General features: G+C 40.8%; 1 protein-coding gene across 39 annotated transcripts in view; it reads left to right on the forward strand.

The window, feature by feature from the left end:
- Positions 1-3,138: 3,138 nt before the first annotated feature.
- The window catches only part of LOC119861038, a 362,455-nt gene continuing 342,877 nt past the window's right edge, over positions 3,139-22,716 (forward strand). For 15 of the 39 annotated variants that reach the window (XR_006274135.1, XR_006274134.1, XR_005294761.2 and 12 more), the window contains exons 1-3: positions 3,139-3,198; positions 5,167-5,271; positions 10,956-10,991. Coding sequence is in view for 5 of the 39 variants with exons in the window: in XM_043492104.1 (XP_043348039.1) it covers positions 5,148-5,271 (124 nt within the window). In the remaining 34 variants the exon portion in view is untranslated. The other 24 variants (XR_006274119.1, XR_006274115.1, XR_006274120.1 and 21 more) reach the window with 9 other exon arrangements.

Genomic DNA, 22,716 nt, shown 5'->3' on the forward strand with positions numbered 1-22,716 from the left:
TTCAAAGTAGGAAATTTTTCTTAGGTTTCCAAGAGGTGTCAGCTGCTCTTTAAAATTGACTTGGTGATGTACTGGAAACCCTTGCATGAGTACAGCACAGGAGTCTACAACAAATTTGGCTGATGTAGAAAATCTAATTGCTGCACCCGTAGCCCTCCAAAAAGGATATATGGCTACATAAAATGCAATGCAATAATCAAGTCTACACTACTGGTAATGAAGGTTGGAATAAATGTCCGTACATCAGTCACAAGAAGTAAGTGCTTCACCCTGGCCATGTTTCTGAGGTGGGAAGAAAGCCATGCGCTCTTTGCAGTGACAACAGAGCTTGGACGGGGTCAGCTAAAGGTCTAAATCTACTCTATTAATTTGTTCCTCACAGAAGTGATGGCTCCAAGGTCTGCCCCAGTCCAAGTTGGGGATAATAATGAGAAGCCCTTTGCACACTGTCTTGTAACAATTCAGAGCAATTCTTCACCAAACATTTCTTGTTTGGCATTTCAAGTCTGGTGGAAGATTCTGGATTGACAGACCTGGAGACTGAAATCCTCTGTTCATTCAGGGTCTAGTACTGCCCTGAGCCAGAGTGTCAGCACAAGACCTAAGCATTACTTAAGCCCTCAAAACAGGATTTCTCCCTAACAGAAGAAGTGCATTGGGGTGGTAGCTGCACAAGCTTCCCCCTCATTGCCATATCAACATGCCTTCAAGTTGACCCTAGAGGGGGTGAGAGAGAGAGGTCTCTTGGACTCTCTGATGAGACTGCCAACTGTTTAAATGCACAAACCAAACTCTCTTTGCCCTGCCCCTAGGGTGACCAGACAGCAAATGTGAAAAATTGGGACAGGGGGTGGGATGAGGTGGGGGTGGGGGGTAATAGGAGCCTATATAAGAAAAAGACTGCAAAATCAAGACTGTCCCTATAAAATCAGGATATCTGGTCACCCTAGCTGCCTCCTTTCTCCCAGGCCCCGACCCCCGCTCACTCCATCGTCCCTTCTGTCCGTTGCTTGCTCTCCCCCACCCTCACTCACTTTCACTGGGCTGGGGCAGGGAGTTGGGGTGTGGGATGCGGACTCTGTGAGGGACTTTGGGTGTGTGTGGGGGGGCTCAGGGCTGGGGCAGGGGTTGGGGTGTGGGAGAGGGTTTGGGATGCAGGCTCTGGGAGGGAGTTTGGGTGCAGAAGGGGACTTGGGGTGGGCCATGGGGTTGGGGTGCAGGAGGGGGGAAGGGGTGTGGGTTCCAGCTGATGGCGCTTACCTCAGGTGGCTCCTGGAAGCAACGGCATATCTGGCTCCTAGGCTCAGGGGCGGCCAGGCGGCTCTGTGTGCTGCCCCTATCTGCAGGCACTGCCCCTGCAGCTCCCATTGGCCGCGGTTCCTGGCCAATGGGAGCTGCGGAGTTGGTGCTTGGGGCAGGGGCAGTGTGCAGAAACCCCCTGGTGGCCCAAACTAGGTCCTCCTGATATGTGACCCTTTTTCTTTGGTTACATTCAACATCGTACAATAAGACTATTACAGACATAAACAGTATATGCTATAGATGGTATCCTGACCTAGCAGCCAAAGAAAGAGTCACCTTCTGCTGCTGGTATCAACTGTGCAAGTTTGAGGAAATCTGGGATCCATTTTTAGAAACATTTGAAACCTAAGAAACACTTGAAGGCTAAGTGGGTAGTCTAGATCTCCTCCTCCTGCCTCCTCTCCCTTGACTTTTTTCCCTCCATTTTTTCCCCCTCTGCTTTCACCTTACTCCTTCCTTGTCTGTGGTGTTGCCCTGATAGTTGCAAAGTATTAATTTATTTGATTTTATATTTTTTATTTGAATTTAATGTGAAGGTTGTTAAAATGGTTTTTGGATATAGGTTACAAGTGATATTTTTTAAGTTGGTAACTTTCATTTTTTTGGGTTTCTTTTTGTGTAGCGTTAAAGAAATTACTTCAGTTTTGAAATGATCAGGGATCAAACAAACCAACTTAATTGGCTTGTTTGAGCTGAAAAATGGAAAGCTTTCACTGTTTAGGAAATTGTCTTATGAAGCATGCCATTAACTTGAGGTCTTGTTGAATTCATGAATACAAGGCCTTTGGTTTGTCTTTATTGAGTGCAATCACCTTATTTACAATTTCCAGTGGATGTCTGATTGATTTTAGTAGCTGAAGGTATATATTAGAATTTGCAAATATACATATTAGATGTTCAAGACACATACAGTGGATGTACTTAAAAAGTTCTCTATTTTTTAATAGTACAAGCTGTATCACACATTTTAAACATATAGGGCAGGGGTTCTCAAACTGGGGGTTGGGACCCCCCAGGGGTTGTGAGGTTATTACATGGGGGGTTGCAAGCTGTCAGTCTCTACCCCAAACTCCGCTTTGTCTCCAGCATTTATAATGGTGTAAAATATATAAAAAGGTGGTTTTAATTTATAAGGGAGGGTCGCACTCAGATGCTTGCTATGTGAAAGGGGTCACAAGCATAAAAGTTTGAGAACCACTGCTCTCTACAGGAAATACCTTACCAAAAGCTAAAGAGGGCCTGGACTCTTTTTATGTGTGTCCTTGTATGTGACCCACTAGTGCGATTTATAAGGACACTAGTCATCTAGTCAGGGAACAGAACCACAATTATGGATGTTGAGGCTCAAATACCAACACTGGATACTTTGTGAATAATCCATAGATTGCTGTGACTGGTACAAAATAACCACAAATACGTACAAGGGAAAAAGAGAACAGGGAAACGGGTATTCTTATGGAAGTTCTTCATTGGAATTGTTCCTATTTTTTTCTTTTTAAAGGAATATTTGGGTTACCCATGACATCTTTTCTTGTGTTCTTTTATTGGTGGTAGGAGGACAAATTGGAACTTATTTAACTTTTGCTTCTGGTTAGGGAGTCACTGCTGCTGTAGTGTTAATTTATGACCATGACTCAGAATAAATATACTGATCTGTCTGTCCCAGATATACAAGTGACACTTTGTGGTAAAGTAGATAAGGAAAAAAAAAAGACGAGGAGTACTTGTGGCACCTTAGAGACTAACAAATTTATTTGGGCATAAGCTTTCATGGGCTAAAACTCACTTCATCGGATACATGCAGTGGAAAATACAGTAGGAAGATATATATATACACAGAGAACATGAAAAAAATGGGTGTTGCCATACCAACTGTAACAAGACTAATCAATTAAGGTGAGCTATTATCAGCAGGAGAAAAAAAACTTTTGTAGTGATAATCAGCATGGCCTATTTCAAACAGTTGACAAGAAGGTGGGAGTAACAGTAGGGGAAAAATTAGCATGAGGAAATAGTTTTTACTTTGTGTAATGACCCATCCACTCCCAGTCTTTATTCAAGCCTAATTTAATGGTGTCCAGTTTGCAAATTAATTCCAATTCTGCAGTTTCTTGTTGGAGTCTGTTTGTTTTTGAAGTTTTTTTGTTGGAGAATTTCAACTTTTAGGTCTGAAATTGAGTGATCAGAGAGATTGAAGTATTCTCCGACTGGTTTGTGAATGTTGCAATTCTTGACGTCTGATTTGTGTGCATTTATTCTTTTGTGTAGAGATTGTCCGGTTTGGTCAATGTACATGGCAGAGGAGCATTGCTGGTGCATGATGGCATATATCATGTTGGTAGATGTGCAGGTGAACGAGCCTCTGATGGTGTGGCTGATGTGATTGGGTCCTATGATGGTGTCCCTTGAATAGATATGTGGGCAGAGTTGGCAACGGGCTTTGTTGTAAGGATAGGTTCCTGGGTTAGTGTTTTTGTTGTGTGGTGTGTGGTTGCTGGTAAGTATTTGCTTCAGGTTGGGGGGCTGTCTGTAAGTGAGGACTGGCCTGTCTCCCAAGATCTGTGAGAGTGAGGAATCGTCCTTCAGGATAGATTGTAGATCCTTGATGACGCAGATAAGGCAAAGAGACTTTAAGAACAACATAAATCTAAAAGTGGTCTCTGGTTTACAGTGCCCCTTTTGCTTTTACATAACCAGTTTTAAATATTTTACAACTTTGATCTGTGTTTTGAAGTCATACAGTGAGAGAATGTGTTTTTGGGAGCCCAGATAAAGTTTGTGTATCTAGCTGAAGAGGCCTGCAAGAGCTAAGAATTAGATGCACCATTTTTTCTCCCCCACTGGAACTTTTACAGGATATTATACCAAAGGTGCTTTACTTGTGAAAGACGATGAGAGAAAAGCCATTCTCTGTTACCTTTTTCTTAACTCCCATAGAACCAGTCATTACTTGGAAGGAACAATACCAACTGATAATGAACTATTTTCTATTTAAAGCTGCAAGTCAAATATTCGTTTCTCATTAATAATTCAATTTGACAAATTTATTACCTTGAAGGTGCTGTGAGGCAATTAGACAATGGGAAATTGTGTCTTCCTTTCAGCCCTCTTAATTGGCTTTCCAGTGTGACATTCATCAAAACCTTGACTTTTTATATAAACTTTCTTTTGTGTGAGCCATGGCCCTGATCCTGCAACTGTGCATGGTTGACAAAACTCAGCTGGGGGTATGTTCACTTTTTTTTTTATGAGAGGGGGGAGAGAGAGAGCTAGCTTGTGAGTCTCCCAAAAGCCTAATTAAAGTCAATGGAGAAATTGCATTGGCATATTATTGCTTGGTACTTCCCACGTAATAAAATAGTCCATAGTTACTATGCAGTTTGAGTTATGGCTATTTGTGCTCTGTCAATGAATATGTTACAAAACTGAAGGTGAAATTAACATATTTATCCTTTTCAGTTTTCTGTATTGTTTGGAATAGAACAGAATAGAATTTGGTTTAAATAGCATCTTTCATACCTGAGGTGTCTCAAAGCACTTTACAAAGTAATGATACGATATTTAATAGTGACAAAAGGGGGAGTACCTTCCTAACAAGCTCCCAAGGGCAAACAAACCATTATTGAACACTTGATTTCATCTTTTTGGACCTCTTTTCCAAAGTTACCGACTTCAGTGTTGACCTTTAAAAGACTGCCATATGAGCTCTTGAGTCTGAGGAGCAGCTCTGAGTATAGTAATTTGTTTTGCAGCTATTGCATGTGTGTTTACAATTGGTGACATTCACATTTCTTTTCTTTTGTTATTTATGTGGATTTCTTTTGTAACCTGTAACTGATTTGTTTATGGCTACTGTCTTTCAAGAGCACTCTTGGAAATGGAATCTTCAGCTTCAAAGGTTTGATCTGTCCTTGCAAACTCAAGTACAATCGAAAAGAGTAGAGCAAGTATCTCTCAAGTTGTGCAGAGGTCAGTGATTTATTCTTCTCTTATTCGGTCATAATTATGGACACGATTATGTCGTGGTGGTCAACACTGTCACAGAATCTGCAAAATTTGCCACTTATTTCAGTTTGACCACAAAAATAGCAAGAATGCCTTGAAATGTGCCATTCCATCCCGGTAAAACTGTTTTTAATTTTTTTTCTTTGTAAGAACTATAAGTATATGTAAAAAAAGAAGAAAAGAAACAAACTTGCTAATATTTGTTTTCATTCAGCAACGCTCCCTTTGTTTACAGTCAATCACCTGTAACTTTAAGGATATTACATCATACAGCCTTCATGGAATTTCACATGTAAGCATCATGCACGTTATAATTCATTTAATTTAAAGTGATTTATTTGAAAGAAGAATGGAAGAACAACAGCAAACAAACAAAAAAATGAACAATGTGGAAAAACTAAGTGCCAAGCAGTCAGCAGAGCAGTACCCTAAAACATTTCATGAAAATGGAGGAAAGTAGTTTTGGGCGTCATGCAATGTACCTTTTGATTTCACGAGACAGGCTAGCTGTGATGCGCATTTTGAAAGTGCAACTCATAAGTGAAAATGAGAGACATTAAAAATGGACAAAGATAGAAATTAAAAAAAGCAGAAAACAGCTACAGAGCTGTTTTGTATCAAGACCGAGGAGCAGCTTTACAGGAGGAATGAAGTGTTCAAATTAAGAGATGCTTTCTCTGCTGCAAATATACTTCTGCATACCCTTGACAATCCAAAACTGAGAGGGTTTTTAGAGAACAAGGTAGGTATTACACCAAGTGCAGATCAACTTAGAAAGTTTTAACTACCTGAAGAGTTTGACTGTCACATTGAAGAATTAAAGGAAAAGTTGCTGTCCTGTGAAGGAATTAGCACTGTGGCAGATGAAACTACCGAGGCTGAAGACTGGTATGTGCCTAACATTCTTGCCATCCCCGTCCCAACAAGAAGTGACAATGCAGACACTTCAGATGCAGGTAAACACAAGCTGGATGTTTTTGTGTTACATTATGAAGTTTTGGAAGCAATCAATTTTAAAACAGTCAGCAAAGCAACACGGGGAAACTTGAAAAATTTGCAATACCATTTGATCCCATCACTGCATTTGTGACTGCTAATGCCATGTACATGGGGAAAGCTTGGCATCAAGTTTTGAAACCTTTGTGTTTCAGTGCTGTACACCTTACATGCATGGCACATTTACTTCACCTTTGGGCAATCTGTGCAGGAAGATACGCTTGAAAGTAATTGAATTAGTTGTGGCTGTAAAACGTGCGTTCACTGCCTGCCCTGCCAGAGAAGCCCGGTTCTGCATGTTTCTAACGGAAAGAGGGAAAAGTCCTTCCATTCCACCAACCCCCGTAATAACCAGATGGAACAGCTGGTTCAATGCAGCTGTTTATGACATTGATCACACTGAGGATTATGTTTCATTTTTTTACAGAGGAGAATGGTCATAGCAGTAGTTCAGGTGTTCAAGAGTGTGTTGATCTTTGCCAATCCACAGCAGTTATTGAAGAACTTCAGGCTCTAAGAGTTTGCACCCTGATCAAGAACATGCTTACAGCTTTTGAACAACACACAGTTCATGCTCATCAAGTCAAAAATGATATGCATGATCTTGCACTGGGGGCAGAGAGCTGCTCTGAAATTTGCCAACACCCAAGAGCAAAACCAGCACTCTTGGAAAGCTCAAAAAAAGTTCATACATGGACACTAAGTCAACCTCTCGCTTTCGCCAGCCTGCTGCCACTTTCTACAGTGCATGCCGTGTATTTGAGCCAAATGAAGCAAAACACTTGGACATTTGTGAGACCACAGTATTTGAAAATATACCACTGTTTGAAGACAACATTCCAGCACAAATCTTAGAAGTTAGTGACTCTAGAATATTTTGATTCTTACTAACACAAAAACGATAACATTCTTCATACAAAGGAAATTATTAGGCTGAGTGAGACCTAATTATATTAGAATGGAAAGGGATACAGGTTTGTCAGATGACAGAAAACGTACTCTGTCTGAAGTGATCTTTGTTAGTAGGATCATACATGGGACAGGAGAGATAGGAGTTTAATCTTGAGTTAAAATCCTGATTCAGTAAAATTATATCTGAAACAAACAACTGGCATGATTTAATAGGCTGAACAATATCATATGTTGTTGGTCCATGGTAAGGACAAAATTGGCACCTTTGTATAGTTTGCACATTTTTTAAAAAAGTTATTCTATGTCAAAACATAGTTTAGGACCTGATCCAGCAAAGTACTTGTGGTTAACTTTAAGCATGTGCACTGTCCCAATTATCTTAAGTGCTTTGGTGCAACAGGGCTCTACTGAGCCAATCAATTTGTTTAATGCTAGGAAAATATAAAATCAAACTTTTTTGTACCTAGTGCATGGGTGTAGCTGGCAGCTATATAACGTGAATTTATAAATCCTTAAGTACTCAGTAATATATATCCTAGAAGTAAAAATATGATTAACTTATTCCCAAGAGAAAAATTAAAGATATATTACTGGTCTGGCATAGCATTTTTTGATATGGAGCCAGATTCTGTTCTTAGTGATACTGGTGAAAATCTGGAGTAACTCCATTAACTTTAATGGAGATGCTACAACTCACCAATTATTAAATGATGGCCAAAACAAATAGGTTAGTGTAAAAATTTCTGCCGTAGTTTATGATAATCACCCCAACCCAACATTGCTATAGGTCTTGGACCATTCATGTACAATACTGTGTGGTCCTTTTTTGAGAGGGTGTACCAATTGATAATGTTAATATTGTGAGAGCAGATAATTACACTTGGTGAGAGCTAGTCAGATTTGCACCGATGTTTGAAAGCATTCTCCTTATCAAAATTCTGCAAGACACTGCAACCATCTTGGTAAATATATTGAGGGAAACATTGCTCAGCTCAGTGGAGTTTCTGTAAGATTTCTATATGCTCTGCAAAAATGGTATATATTTTCAGTTGGGACCTAGCGCCTTGCCTCTGGTCCCCCCCCTCCCCCCAGTGAAGTTGATGGGAGTTTCGTCTTTTGATGGGAGCAGAACCAGGTCTAGAGAATTATGGGCCCAATATTTAACCAATGTAAATTAGTGTAGTGTGATGCAATGCTGATTTATTCCAGCTAAAGTTCTGGCCCTAGATACCTGTTTTCTTTACCAACTCCTTAGAGTTAAGACACAAAATACACATGTGCACACACACTTTCATACTCACACACAATTTACATTTACAGATCTGTGATTCCTAAAAAAAAAAAATAATTAAAACATGACATCTTTCCAGATACACAGGATGTACACAATTAAACTTGGTATTTAACGTAGGAAAAAAATCCTGTCAGGCCTAGCCTATTGATAAGGGAAGACTGGCCTTCAGATCCTCTAGTTGGTTTTTATGACATATTTATATTTTTGTCCACCTAGTTATGATTTTTTTTCGCCCCTGCTGCCTGCAGATTAACTCGTACCCCTTACCAGAGGCATCACACCCAGTGGCATTAATGTTGGTTGATTTTATTTCTCCCAGTAACTTTTTTGAAATGTCATATGTGCATATGGAAGCCAGTCTTTCATATCAGATTTATGCAGTACCCCGACAAATCATTGTTTAACATTTCCTACATGCGAGGGTATTTCTCTGAATTGGATTTCCCAATATAATGCAAGACCATTTCACTTATAAAAAGCTTGTTTATTAGCAGCATAAAGTTGTCAGTTGGTTATGCCCCTGTAAATATCAGGGCACATTAACATAAAATTGCCAAACAGAAAAAAAGGGGCTATTTTCCGTGCAATGCTTCAGCAGGAGAATAAAAAAATAAAAAATAAAGAGTTGTTTGAACATCCGCTATAATTCATATGATTCATCTCTGGCTCAGACAAGGACACACTTTGTCCAACAACCACCAGAGTACACAACCATCTGAGTGTCCATGTTATTTACTGACTTAGTCCAAGCCGTTTTTGCCACCTTGAATTTACAGGAGAATGTACTGCATTATCTCATGAAAATATATTGTCTGGCTATATTTTTAAAATGCTGTCTACCCTTCTTGTAAGACTTGAGACCCAATCAATCCTTTGTTATGACCAGGTGTAAGTCATAAAGGGGCTCTTATTACAGAATTTTTTAGAATCAGGAGCTAGGATACTCCTGAGGAAGATATGTCCATAAAAGCCTTAAACAGCAAACTATACTTCATAATGTCTGGTTCTGGAGTCAGGATTCCTTGCACTTCGTACTTCTTGTTTGCTACTGATCCAAAAGGGTGAGAGTCATCTCACTGTTGACAGCTTGAGCAAGACCCATTTAAGTCCAGCATGGGTGGAAGAGCTGTATAGGGTTGTTGGTATTGTATTGGAACACGAAGATAGGTTTCATATCCGCTCCCAATAAGTTAATAAGGAAGGTCTCAGAGGCAATGCATGGGGGGTAGGGAGGCATGCAGGGTCATGTTCTCTCCCCCGATTTGTTGGGCTGCCTCTTGCCAGAACTCTCAGCAGCGAGGAGGCAGAGACTCCACCTGGTGGTGGCACTCAAGGTATGTCCTTGCAGCATGGGGAGGGAGGAAGCACCAGAGCCCTTCCCTCTACATGGGAATGCTTCTCCTTCCCTGCTGCTGGAGTCCCAGAACTTCCCACTGCCTGCTTTGCAGACCATCCACTGAGGTGAGTCAGGGTGGAGGCAGAGGTGATGTGTTGGGCAGTCATGTGCCCCCCCCAAAACCTTTCAGTTGTGCCCCCACACCACTATCCACAGTTACATGTCACCTCTGGATCTGTTAGATGCAGGCCAAAGGCAAGCAGGGGAAAGGAGAAGTGCATTGATTTATGTAGGTCCACGGGTATGGAACATCCTTATAGTGAGCAGAGGCATTCAGGCTCTCTGTAGTTGACAATTTGGAGTAGCAGCTAAGGAGAGGCCATGTTTCCAGCCCCATGGCCTTTATCAGGTTGGAGAGGGCGGTTGCTGGTGGTAAATTCCTTGCCCCAGTTGCTCACAGTTGAGTGAGGAGGGGTGAATTCCACCATTAGGTATCAGGATTGAAAATCCTGGATAGAACAGAAGGCTTAAAAGGCCTCATTCAGCTCCACAATAAATGGATACAACTCCAGTAAAATCAATGGATGCCCCAGGGATGTATTTGCCTGAATAACTCTCTTCCATTTCCATTTTCCATGATCCTGTCTGGAATATGGCACAAAACATCTCCTCCTCATTCCTTCCTCACATCCTGTACATGTCAGGGCAAAAATATCTTATAGCTGACAGTATTATAACTAATACATATTTATTAAATGTCTATAAAAGTGCTCTAACATGGAACATCTGAGCATTGCTATGCAAAAATAAACCATAAACAGGAAATTTCACAAGTGACAGATCGCTAAATAAAGTACCTGAACTTGTGTACAGAATCCAGATAAAAGAGCAGAATAGCTCTCACACAAAGTAATATTGACTTAACAACCTCTGCCTGAAAGATTTTGTGGTGTATCCTTTCTCTTTTCTATGAAGTCTTGTTCCTGACTACAGTGCCTATTACAAGGGTGGACATGTTTGATCCCACCTGATTTAGTGTAGCTATATGAACTATATAACCTATTTGTTTGCCGTCCCTTCAATGCAAATTTTCCTCTCCTTTCTTTTCAGTCACAATTCACTGAGTGACACATACTTCGCAACCAGGTAATCACACTCTTTTAATGATTATTACAATGGGCCACCCTTAATGACACCGACTAGAACCTTGTTTCAGTAATAGTATCCATTGATGCTGATGTTAGCAAAGGTGCCAGAATCTAGATCTATATTAGTATTATTATGTCATATAAGCTATGCCTACTGAGTGTGGCACTCCGTCGCCCCCCGCACTTTGCTTGGCGGTTAGGCCAACTAGAGACTGATGAATAAAATTCCTAAATTAGGGCTCGATCCTGTACTACCGCATGCCTCCTGTAAAGTGCTGAGAGCTGAATTTTTAAAAGTATTTAAGTGCCCAGCAATCCAATTAGGCACCTAGTGGGATTTTCAGTAGCACCTAGTGGGATTTTCACCTAGCTTCTGCAGAAATCAATGGGAGTTGGGCACCAACTAGGTGCCCATCTGCATGTTTAGACACCTAAATTCCTTTACAAATCCAGTCTTGAGTGCCCTGAGCTCCTACTGAAATGAATGGGCATGGAAGGCACAATTCTCTATATGCCTCTTCTTATAATTTCTGACATCACTCCTCCTGGAAAGGAAGAAATACAGGCCCTGTTTTTTCCTTAGGGTACATACTCAATGCTGCATGTCCTGCTTTATTTGCATACAAAGAAAACAAAGATGCTCAGAGAAGACAATCTGCCACATTACCAGATGAAAAAATGTTAGTTAATATTATTATTAACAGTGTTAATAATAGTTAATATTAATAACAACAATCTCACATTTCACAGAGCATATTAATCAGATATTAGGAATGGCAATATACACAAACCTGTAGGGAACACTTCAACCTCCCTGGACACACAATAGCAGATTTAAAGGTAGCCATTCTGCAGCAAAAAAACTTCAGGACCAGACTTCAAAGAGAAACTGCTGAGCTTCAGTTCATTTGCAAATTTGACACCATCAGCTCAGGGTTAAACAAAGACTGTGAATGGCTAGCCAGCTAGAAAAGCAGTTTCTCCTCCCTTGGCATTCACACCTCAACTGTTAGAAGAGGGCTTCATCTTCCCTGATTGAACTAACCTCCTTATCCCTAGCCTGATTCTTGCTTGCATATTTATACCTGCCTCTAGAAATTTCTACTACATGCATCTGACGAAGTGGGTATTCACCCACAAAAGCTTATGCTTCAGTACGTCTGTTAGTCTATAAGGTGCCACAGGACTCTTTGCTGCTTTTACAGATCCAGACTAACACAGCTACCCCGCTGATATTTCATCCAAGTATCTTGAATTCCTTTGCAGCTTGTAGGTCATGTTTACAGCATAAAATAGTGGTGATTTTGACCCTGCATGTGTATATGTGGGGGTAGGAAGGATATGATGTGGCAGACAGCTTCTATGGCTTGTATTATGCAGGAGGAAATGTAAGTGAAGAGTGAAACTAGAGGGAGAGTCTTTGGTTTTGTGCTTTGTACAGAGCTGAGCACTTTCTCAGGGCTCAAACAACAATTTTAAGTCAGTCAGGTTATAATTACCTAGGATGTAGTATTGCCAGAATATTTGTCTGGCCAAAATACCAACTCTCAGGACTTGTCTACTCAGAAAGTTGCACCCGTTTAACCTAACGCGTAAATTTCACCCAAAATTAGTTCAAGTGGTGTAGACCCCTGTGTGGACATTCTTATTTCAGTTTAAGAGTATTTTTTACAGTTTCACTTAAATCATGTGGGAATTTAGTTAAGCTGAAATAAGTGTCCACTCAGAGATTTGCACTGGTTTAACTAAATTGGTTTAAACACTGACATAAATTAAACCAGTGCAACTTTCCACTGTAGACAAGGCATACATTCCTATTTCCTTTGAAAAGTGGCATATAACTTTTAATACGTTTTATGTTAGGTTTTACATCTCACTCCTTGCAGCACTGTATCCCCTATGCGTCCCCAACAATTCTTCCTGTAACACTTGGTTTTTGATGGACAATTGCCATCTAAACACTGAACAGGCCCACAACCCTTAGCTAATGAGATCTGACAAGATCCAAGCGCGAGGCAGCATGCAGAAGGGACTTAGCAGTCACTTTCACATAATGTGGCACTGCTCTTAAGACTTGGCTTGATCCCATCATGCTTGAGAACAAAATACTTATGTTAGGTCAGTAAGAATGACCCTAAACTACTTCCCATATATCCAAAGTTTTGATGGTTTCTAGTTCTACTATTTGTTGGGCTAATTCTGCTTCCAGTGTAATTTGTCAGAACATTTGTAGAACTCCAAGAATCCATTTCCACCCCACTCCCCTCCAAATGAAAGAAATTTAGGGCAAGACAAGATATAAGGTACCCCCACTGCTATTAACATTATCTTGATAAAATAGCAGGTACACACATTCTGCTGTCACAATTAGGGTGATAAATGCTTCTTACATTGAGGCTTGTTTGAAAGTCAATTATGCAGATTATTTCTAGAATACAGACAGATGGTCTTTTCCCCCATATGAGACAATCAAGTTGAACTTTGATATGTACATAAAAATACTGTAATTTGTCAAGCTCCAATGGGGCCACTTTATCACAGATCACCGAAAGACTGTATGGATTTTTGTATTTGGCTCTTTTCGATTAACACAGTCTGTTTCTTTTTATTCAGACATTCCTTTTTTTAAAAAAAAAATGGAAGCTTTGCTATGTTTCATCTTGAAGCAAATATTGATTTTTCAGTCTAGTCTTCAGATTTTGATTAACGCAGAAGGTTGCCAAGCGAGCTGCTTTTTGTTTGTTTTCTGCTAATTCTTTTTTTATTATTCATTGGCTGCAGTAAATCTTACTTTTATTGTCCAATCACTGAAAAGAGAAAAATAGATTGATTTGAGTACCTAAATAATTCATAATGCACAGCTTTTTGGAAAGCTTGATACAATGTTGACCTTCATTTCTTCCCTCCACCGTTCACAAAAGAACATTTTTGATTGACTTTAAAAGAAAAAGATTGATTTTTGACATGTTAATGATGGTTTAATGCAACAGAAGCTTTAGAAAAACATTGTTTAGTAAGACATGCTTTTTAACAAAAGAAAAATAAGCTGTTCTCATTATTTTAAGAACTCTTACTTTTTTTTTGCCTGTCACTTCTCATTCTCTAAAAGAGGGAACTTCACTCAATTATTTAAATACTGAGATGTATTTATTTATGAATCACAAATGTTCAGCCTTGCTGAATTGTTCTTCATTGGCCCTTTGGAGTGTGTTTAGTAAACAAGAGTAAATGGATAAAATGATGTGATGACAGTGGGAAAAGATGGTCTTGTGCCTAAGACAAAAACCCGAAGAAATTAGGTTTTATTATTTGTTCTACCTCTGACTTCCTGTGTGATCTCAGGCAAGTGACTTACATAACAACTACAACTGAGTCAGGGGAGGTAGTTGCAACCCTTATCCAATTATGATACAGTTGCAAATCTTTAGCCCGATAACAAAGACACAGCTAGGGCTGGTAACTCTATAAATATTAACCATCCTGCATTTCACGGGTTCCCTGACTCACAGTTGTAGTGTACATGAGGCCTTAAACTCTCTGGTTTCAGAGTAGCAGCCGTGTTAGTCTGTTTTCGCAAAAAGAAGAGGAGTACTTGTGGCACCTTAGAGACTTACAAATTTATTTGAGCATAAGCTTTCATGAGCTACAGCTCATTTCATCGGATTCATTCAGTGGAAAATACAGTGGGGAGATTTATATACATAGAGAACATGAATCAATGGGTGTTACCATACACACTGTAAGGAGAGTGATCAGGTAAGGTGAGCTATTACCAGAAGGAGAGCGGGGTTGGGAGGAGGTGGAGGTGGGAACCTTTTGTAGTGATAATCAAGGTGGGCCATTTCCAGCAGTTGACAAGAACATCTGAGGAACAAAAAGAAAAGGAGTACTTGTGGCACCTTAGAGACTAACAAATTTATTTGAGCATAAGCTTTCGTGAGCTACAGCTCACTTCATCGGATGCATTTGGTGCATTTCCACCAAATGCATCTGATGAAGTGAACTGTAGCTCACGAAAGCTTATGCTCAAATAAATTTGTTAGTCTCTAATGTGCCACAAGTACTCCTTTTCTTTTTGCAAATACAGACTAATACGGCTGCTACTCTGAAATCTGAGGAACAGTGAATCAAAGTGAGGCTAAATCCATTAGCATGTGTAGAGCATTTTGAGATCCTTGGAGGAAAAGTGCTATGGAAGTACAAAGTATTATTAGGGAAGTTCCCCATTTATAGACTGGATTTACAGCCAGGGGGGGATATGGAGCGGGTCCCCCACCGCAGGGGATGTAGGAGAAGGCCAAAGGAGGATTCCAGGATGGGATGAGGAATGGCCCTTGATCAGAATTAATCTGGTAGAATATTTTCTCCTAATTTGGCTAGATTCACTGGTGCACTGTAGCTCCTATGCAACTTTTTGTCTGATCAGCCAACTAAACTGGGTTTATGGAGCGGCCCAAAAGTAGATGGAGCATAACAGTGATCCCATGGTGGGTAGGATCAAACCCTGTCCGAATAGCATATGAATCTTAGCGGTACTTAGAAGATGTGTCACATGTTGATGAGGGCTGGCTTGTTAACTAGGTCAGGTAACGTTTCTATAAAATGGAAGCAGATGTACCACAAGTGCTTGATTTAGATAGTATTATAAAATGGACTCCGTATCATGCTGTTTGAAAAGGGCTGAGGCTGTGTTGGTTTTAATAGTTTTAACTATTAAAGAATAGGGATACAATGGTGCTGAGAATGTTCTGGTGTACAAGCAAGAATTGCTGTGAAAGAACTGAAAGAAAGATATGTGGATTATGCTGCATATAATCTGAATCTAGCATTTAATGATCCAGCACAGACAAAGGCACCCAAGGAAAGGGGAGGGGAATTCTGATCTGCCCTCTCTGCAAACACATAAAGGACATTTCAGAACAATTCCCTGTGAAAGCCTTTCTCAGCTCCCCTCCTACCTGCCCCGCTGGGCCTAGGGTCAGGTTTCACAAGGAGGGACTCTTCCCATGTGAAGGGGAGGGAGAGGATCTAGAAACCTCAGAAGAGTGTAAAGACAAAACCCTCCCTGTAGGAGGTCAGATAATTAAGGAGGAGACTGAGGCAGAGACTGTTTGGAAGCAGACTGATACTCCGATCCTGAAGTCAAGGGTCTGGGCTATGATAGGCCTACCCGACTGTTAATTACGATAGGTAAGTGTATAGACTGTATGTTTGCTGTTTTAAAACCCCCTTTTCTCATATGTAATGCTTTGGTCCTGCTGTTAAGATTAAACAGTACTTTGATTTAAGAACGCTGTTTATGGTCACTTATTTACCACTGGTTACAGTTCCCAAAGGGAAGAGTCACAGGTGGGACCTGCTGAGCAATCCTGGTTAGTTCACAGGGTACTGTAGCCCAGCCTCTGACTGAGAGTGGAAGAATTGTTGGAGAATTGTGGGATTCCGCCCCAGAATGGAGAAGGCTTGAGGTTTAAAATCTGGAGATGCTCATTCAGAAGAGGGGTCAAAGTTGTACTCTGGCCCTGAACCAGACTGCTGGCTTTGGCTAAAAGTGCATGAACAGGGTGCTGGGTATTCCACATTTACTCCAACCTAACAGTCTGTCATTTGGTACCACAGTAAAATTCTTCCAGCTCTATCCTTGCTGGATTTCTTCTACGTTTTGTTATTCTTCTGGTCATTAGAAGCAAATTTTCTTGTATTTTGGGAAGATAAATGACTGATGTTTCCCATGACAGATGGAGATTTTGCTTTTTTGAATCTTATTTTATTTACTCCTCACAGTTTATGATTCATCAGGGCTTTGTCATCCATTCATGACACACACACATCACGATATTACTTTTATTTTTGTCAGAGTACTATGGTAAAGTCGCACCCAGAGTTTAAGTATTTACTTGCCTTTGTCATACGAGTCATTAAATGTTCCAAGTAACCGGCAGTCAGATAATAACAGATCTCTAATAACGTGTTCCTCCTCTTTGATTCACAGCAGAACAAATGACACTTCTGTCCTTTGTCCTACATACCCCTCTTGCTAAGACTAGACAATCAAAACCTAAAGACATGTTGGTGGCTTTCTAATGTGGTAAAACACAGTGTGTGACAATGTTTTATGTGTTAGAGATGACCCCAACTCAAATCCATGCATCAGAGCCCAATAGTACTTTGAATTAAAGGAAAACTAGAAAAAGATTCAGACTGCAAAAATCAGATCCTGATTTCAAACTCCACAAAGAGGCCATTCAACTTTTTTGTTTCAAGCAATAGAGCAGTGATTAGCCTGTCACTGTTCCTTCCATGATACAGAGGCTTATTTTGGGCCATATTCTGGTACTGTTACCTTATTCCCCATACAGTCCTGCCAAAATGTATGAGTAAGGTACCAGTCAATGTAAATATTCTGGCCCTTTGTTTTCACTTCTTCCTTATTTACATTGTAAAAAGAAAAGGAGTACTTGTGGCACCTTAGAGACTAACAAATATATTTGAGCATAAGCTTTCGTGAGCTACAGCTCACTTCGTTGGATGCATTCACTTCATACCGATATACAGAATACAGACTAACACGGCTGCTACTCTGAAACCTGTTATTTACATTGTGTTACACAAACACTCCATTTTATAATTTTTTTTTTAATGGCAAGGGGCAAAATTTCCAATCTGTATGTGAGAAATTAGATGCTCAGTTGTGGTTAACATTAAAGTGGGAACTGGATGGCTGAATCCCCACCCAGTCTGCCAAAACTGTTCCTTTCACTTTTCACAGGTCATGTAAACTGAAAGTCTGAATTAGCTTAGGGTTCAAATAAAAGGAAGCAAATCCAGATCTGCTGTCAGTTCAGGGTGGGTCTGGTTTTCAGATAAACATAATGTGCACACATTCATGCAGATGGACATTTCTTAAAGTCCAAATCCAACGTCCTTTCATACACTTGGACAGAAAAAAATTCTTCAACTGAATCCAGCCTGCTGCATTATCTTCCTGGCTGGGTTCCCCGGCAAACTTACAGCTAAAGGTAGGTACCTGTCGTAATATCCCTATTCTGAGATGGTGATAATAGAGCTGTATGAATACCTCATATTTTGGCTTGCTGGCAATTGTAAAAAATTTAAAACAAACATTGTTTCGGGTCAATCCAAAACTGATTTTAATTTTTTTTAGAATTTTTGTCAAGTTGAAAAGTCAGAAAAAAATTAGTTTCTAGTCAAACAAAATGTTTAGTTTAACCCCAAAGCAAAGGTTTTATTTCAGTTTTGGGCTTTTTTTTTAACTATTGTTTAAATAAAAATGTAGGAAATTTGAAAAATAAATGGCTAGCTTCACAAAATGTAGGAGCAGCTGCTATCACTCCTGTTATATCCAATAGCCCCAGTGGGAAGGGCACTTGCCTGGGACATGGGAGACCCAGGTTCCACTCCCTGCTCTAGAGCAATGTCTTGAACCCCAGTCCCACAACCTAGGTGAGTACCCTAATCACCAGACTGTGGGGTATTCTGGGGTGGTGTGCTCTTAGTCTTTCTTATAAGTTCACAATGACTTTCTGAGTCTCTTTTCCTTTCTAGCCAATGCCAGTGACCTCAGGAGGTCATCTAGTCCAACCCCCTGCTCAAAGCAGGACCAACTCCAATTAAATAATCCCAACCAGGGCTTTGTCAAGCCCGGGCCTTAAAAACCTCTAAGGATGGAGATTCCACCACCTCCCTAGTGATGCAGTATATTGCATCTGTCTACCTCTGATTTACAACATGGCAGAGTTTTCTTGCTCTCTTCTCAGGGAAATATTTGGTCAGTTAGGCCCAGACCATACAAAGTATATACATAAAATGTGTGCTTATTCTTCTCTGCAGGGAATGCTATTTAATTAAATGTCTGATTAAGATTCAGCAAGCAGTCAGCTTGTTGACTCTGCATGTGCTGTACAGTGACAGATCTTAATACTGCACGTCTTTTTCTAAGGTTATTTCATACCAACCTCTCCCTATTAGCCTGGTCCTGCAAATTGATGAGTACTTTTGCAAGCTAAGTTAAGTCACTGGGGGCTGTGGGTACTCACCACCTTCTAGCGACCGGCCATAATCCCCATAGTCACCGTGAATCAGATAAAATAAACTGAGCATAAAGATACTGTGCAACAAGAGCAAACATCCCCAACAGGCAACTCCCTGTCTGAAGAGACCTCCCCAGAGTATCTGGAAACAAACTGAGTACAATCGTGTTCCAATGACAGGAGCAGCTTCACTTCTATCAAGGCACCTGATTTTCACCAGTCCTTTCAGACAAGGTGAAATCAAGTTGATCTTCCCTGTACAAGTCTTGGAGGTCCTAGGGAAGGGCACTCCAATCCACTTTGTGGTTCTCTGGTGCATATTCTTCACTGATTCTGCATGTAGTTTGCCCATTGACATCTATGGCAATTTACCCCGGAGGCTAAAATAGGTTATTGAGATCTGTCAAGTATGGATTAAAGAGGAGACTTTTTCTGTTTTGAGATTGATTTGTATATGTCAAGTTTGATGAGAAAATAATTGAACTGAGGGATTCTTAACATCATCTGTTGAATTTAAGGGACTAATCCTGCTCTTATTTTATTCAGTGGCAAAAATCCCATTGACTTCAATGGAAGCAGGATTGCCTGGTCCCTAACTGTGGTCTGTAAGTAGGTTGTATTGGATGGTTGTTGACACTTAACCCTAGCATATAGTGTAAAATTGGGTAGATAGGCTGCTGCTTCCCATTAACAAAAACATGGTTGTTCCCTCCAGGCAATGCTGATTGCAGCAGTGTCTTCCCATCATGCAATTCTTACAAAGGTGAAAGGATAGTAACAGATATCCTTTCACAACTGGTGGTTGAACTACTTAGTGATATTAACCTTGCAAAGCTCCAAACATGTATTATAACTAAGGCTGCAAGTCTGTCACAGAGGTCACAGAAGTCCATGACTTCTGCAGCGGCTGGTGCAAATTGGGCGGCACTGGCCACTGCTGGGGTAGTCTTGGGCCACCGTGACTCCCTACCCCCGAGCAACAGTGTCAGTCTTGGGCTGCTGTGCCCCTCCCCCCTGAGCACCAGCAGTGCCCCTTGACTGCCTTCCTCCCCAGAGCACCAGCTGTGCTCCTGGAGCCCCCCTTCTGAGCACCTATGGTGCCCCCTGGAGCCTCCCCTCCAGAGCACCCAAGATTTAGTCAGGGGGATATAGTACAAGTCACGGACAGGTCACGGGCCATGAATTTTTGTTTACTGCCCTTGACCTGTCCACGACTTTTACTAAAAATACCCATGATTAAATCTTAGTCTTAATTATAAGAACCTCATTACTAATAGCTATTTATTTGATTTTTCTCTTTGTTCCTCTAAGTTTGCTAGCAGACTTCGCTTTATTTGGGAAGGCTACAGGTTAAAACTTGCACATTGCTGGATGTCAAAAAACCTTCCCCCAATGTGTTAATTTTGCTACCAAAATAGCAGGTATATATGAGAGTTTAGAGTCCTGTTATTTCTAGTCTATATGCCTTCAAACATGCTCTTTAGGTTTGAAATGCTGTAGTATATTGAAAACAAAATGTGCAAAATAATTCAAAATGGTTCACAAACGTCAAAGCCACATTACAAATCCATCTCAAACTGCAGGAAGCATGTTTTCAAAGGGTAAGGCTTGGAGGTATGTACAAGTTCTTTCTTAAGCTGCAGTTCAGAAAACTAAGTTGTTTTCCAAATCCTTTGCTGTGACAGGTCAATTGTGTTGTATTTCTGTGCTTCAGTAACATAAAACAAAGCAATGTGACTCAGGGAACAAGATGTAATGCATCACTACTGTGATGTGCCAGCATGGGTATATAGAGACAATGGCAAGTCCTGACAAGTACTGTTACAGCCCCTACAGTTAAAACAGCCCAAATGTTATGTGTATCAAGCAAGGTTTTTTAAACAATCACAGAACCACAGAAAATAGAAACCATACAAAGTTATTAAGCTGTCTAGTGCAGCCCTCTGAAATTGGGTATGTTCAGTCCATGATCTTCCATGAGGCCTATCCATTGCATTCTGAAAAAAAACTATTTGCCATCGTTATTGGTAATATGGCCCACCTGTGATTTTTTTTTTAAGGTCCTTGAACAAAATATATACGAGTGGGCATTTCAAACCAAAATAGAGAGCTTCTAATGTTATGCTATCTTTATTTTCTTTAAGGGGAATATGTCGATCACTAATACAAAATGCAAATAATTACTCCTAGGGGAATTGTGTGTTAAAAAAATAAAAATTCTGCACACAATATTTTAAAATTCTGAAAAATTGTCAGCAAGTATGTCCGTAACAATACAGACAATAAAAAAGATTCAGTAAATGTTCTATGACAAATAGATTCTTTACTAGGCATATAATGCAGAACTTTGAGTAATAATTCATTTAAATTACAATACAGAAATGTATTTCCTGCATCCTTCAGAAGCAGTGAAAAGGCTTGGGGGAGTTCAGGGGTAATGGAGAAGCTGAGGGAGAGGGAAGTTAATTGCTGGGCAGAAGCCAGGGAGAGAACCTGGAGAGTTGTTGGGTGTGGGTGGGAGAAATAGGGAATAGTTATTTTTTGGGGGGAGGAGGGATTGTTAGGGAGTTGGGGAGCCTCCTCCATGCAGACCCTGGTTGATCCCTAGCCTATCCAAATCAGTTAGGCACATCTGTCTCTGTCCCCATGTGTCCTTGCACTCCCCTACCCCAGTCTCCATGTGTCCCTGCACCCCCACTCAGCTCTCTCCTCCCCACCCCAATGTGTCCCTGCACTCCTCATCCCCATGTGTCCCTGCACCCTCCACTCAGCCACCTCTCCTCCCTGCCCCCATGTGTCCCTGCACCCTCACTCAGTCCCCCCCATCTCCACATGTCTCTACTCCTCCACTCCCATTCAGCCCCACACCAGTCTATCCCACCCACTAGCCCTTCTGAACCCGAGTCTCTGACCCCCTCCCCCACAGCAGCCCCATGTCCCTTGTTATGTCTGTCAACCCCCATATCCTGTGCCTTCTCACCTGGCCTTGCAGGCAGAGTGCTGTGAGGAATGCAGCCTCCTTCCATCCCTTTCTGGGGCTGGGTGAGCTGGCTGCTCTCTGTTCTGGTGCCACATCAGCCCCTGGTGGGTGAAAGGTATAACTGCAGCACCTCTTGGGCAGAATGTATTTTCTGCAGAGAAAAAAAATCTGCAGGAGACATGAAGTCTGTGCGTGCGTAGTGGCACAGAATTTGCCCAGGAGTAAAATAATACAGTATGTACATACAAATTTGAAACAATAATGGCCACTTGTCAGACTATCTGATAAGAAACACTTTCAGTGGATTGGATATTACATTTGGAAATGCAATAAGATTTACAACCTATTAGCAATTTAGTGCATGGTACAATAGGAAGCCATGAAAGAGTTACTTACAAATGAATTGGAGAGCTGAAGGACAAACTCCTTGGGACTTTAAGTACAGGGGATGAGAGACAAATACTGATGAAGAAGGGTTACATTATCTGTCAAATTGCCACAGTCCTCTTCCTATCAGTATCCCTAAGCTCAGCTTCAGAATAGCCTCTGGCCCTGTCCCATATTCTTTGTTCAAATGGCAGCTGTACTATGTTAGCTCCACCTGTGGTTTGTAGAATTATGGGCCACAAACTTAAGCCCTTTGTTCTCAGTCAACCTCCCATTGACTTCCAGGGGCGTTTTGATTGACAAAA

This window comes from Dermochelys coriacea, chromosome 9 (genome assembly GCF_009764565.3).
Source record: "Dermochelys coriacea isolate rDerCor1 chromosome 9, rDerCor1.pri.v4, whole genome shotgun sequence".
Lineage (NCBI taxonomy): Eukaryota > Metazoa > Chordata > Testudines > Dermochelyidae > Dermochelys > Dermochelys coriacea.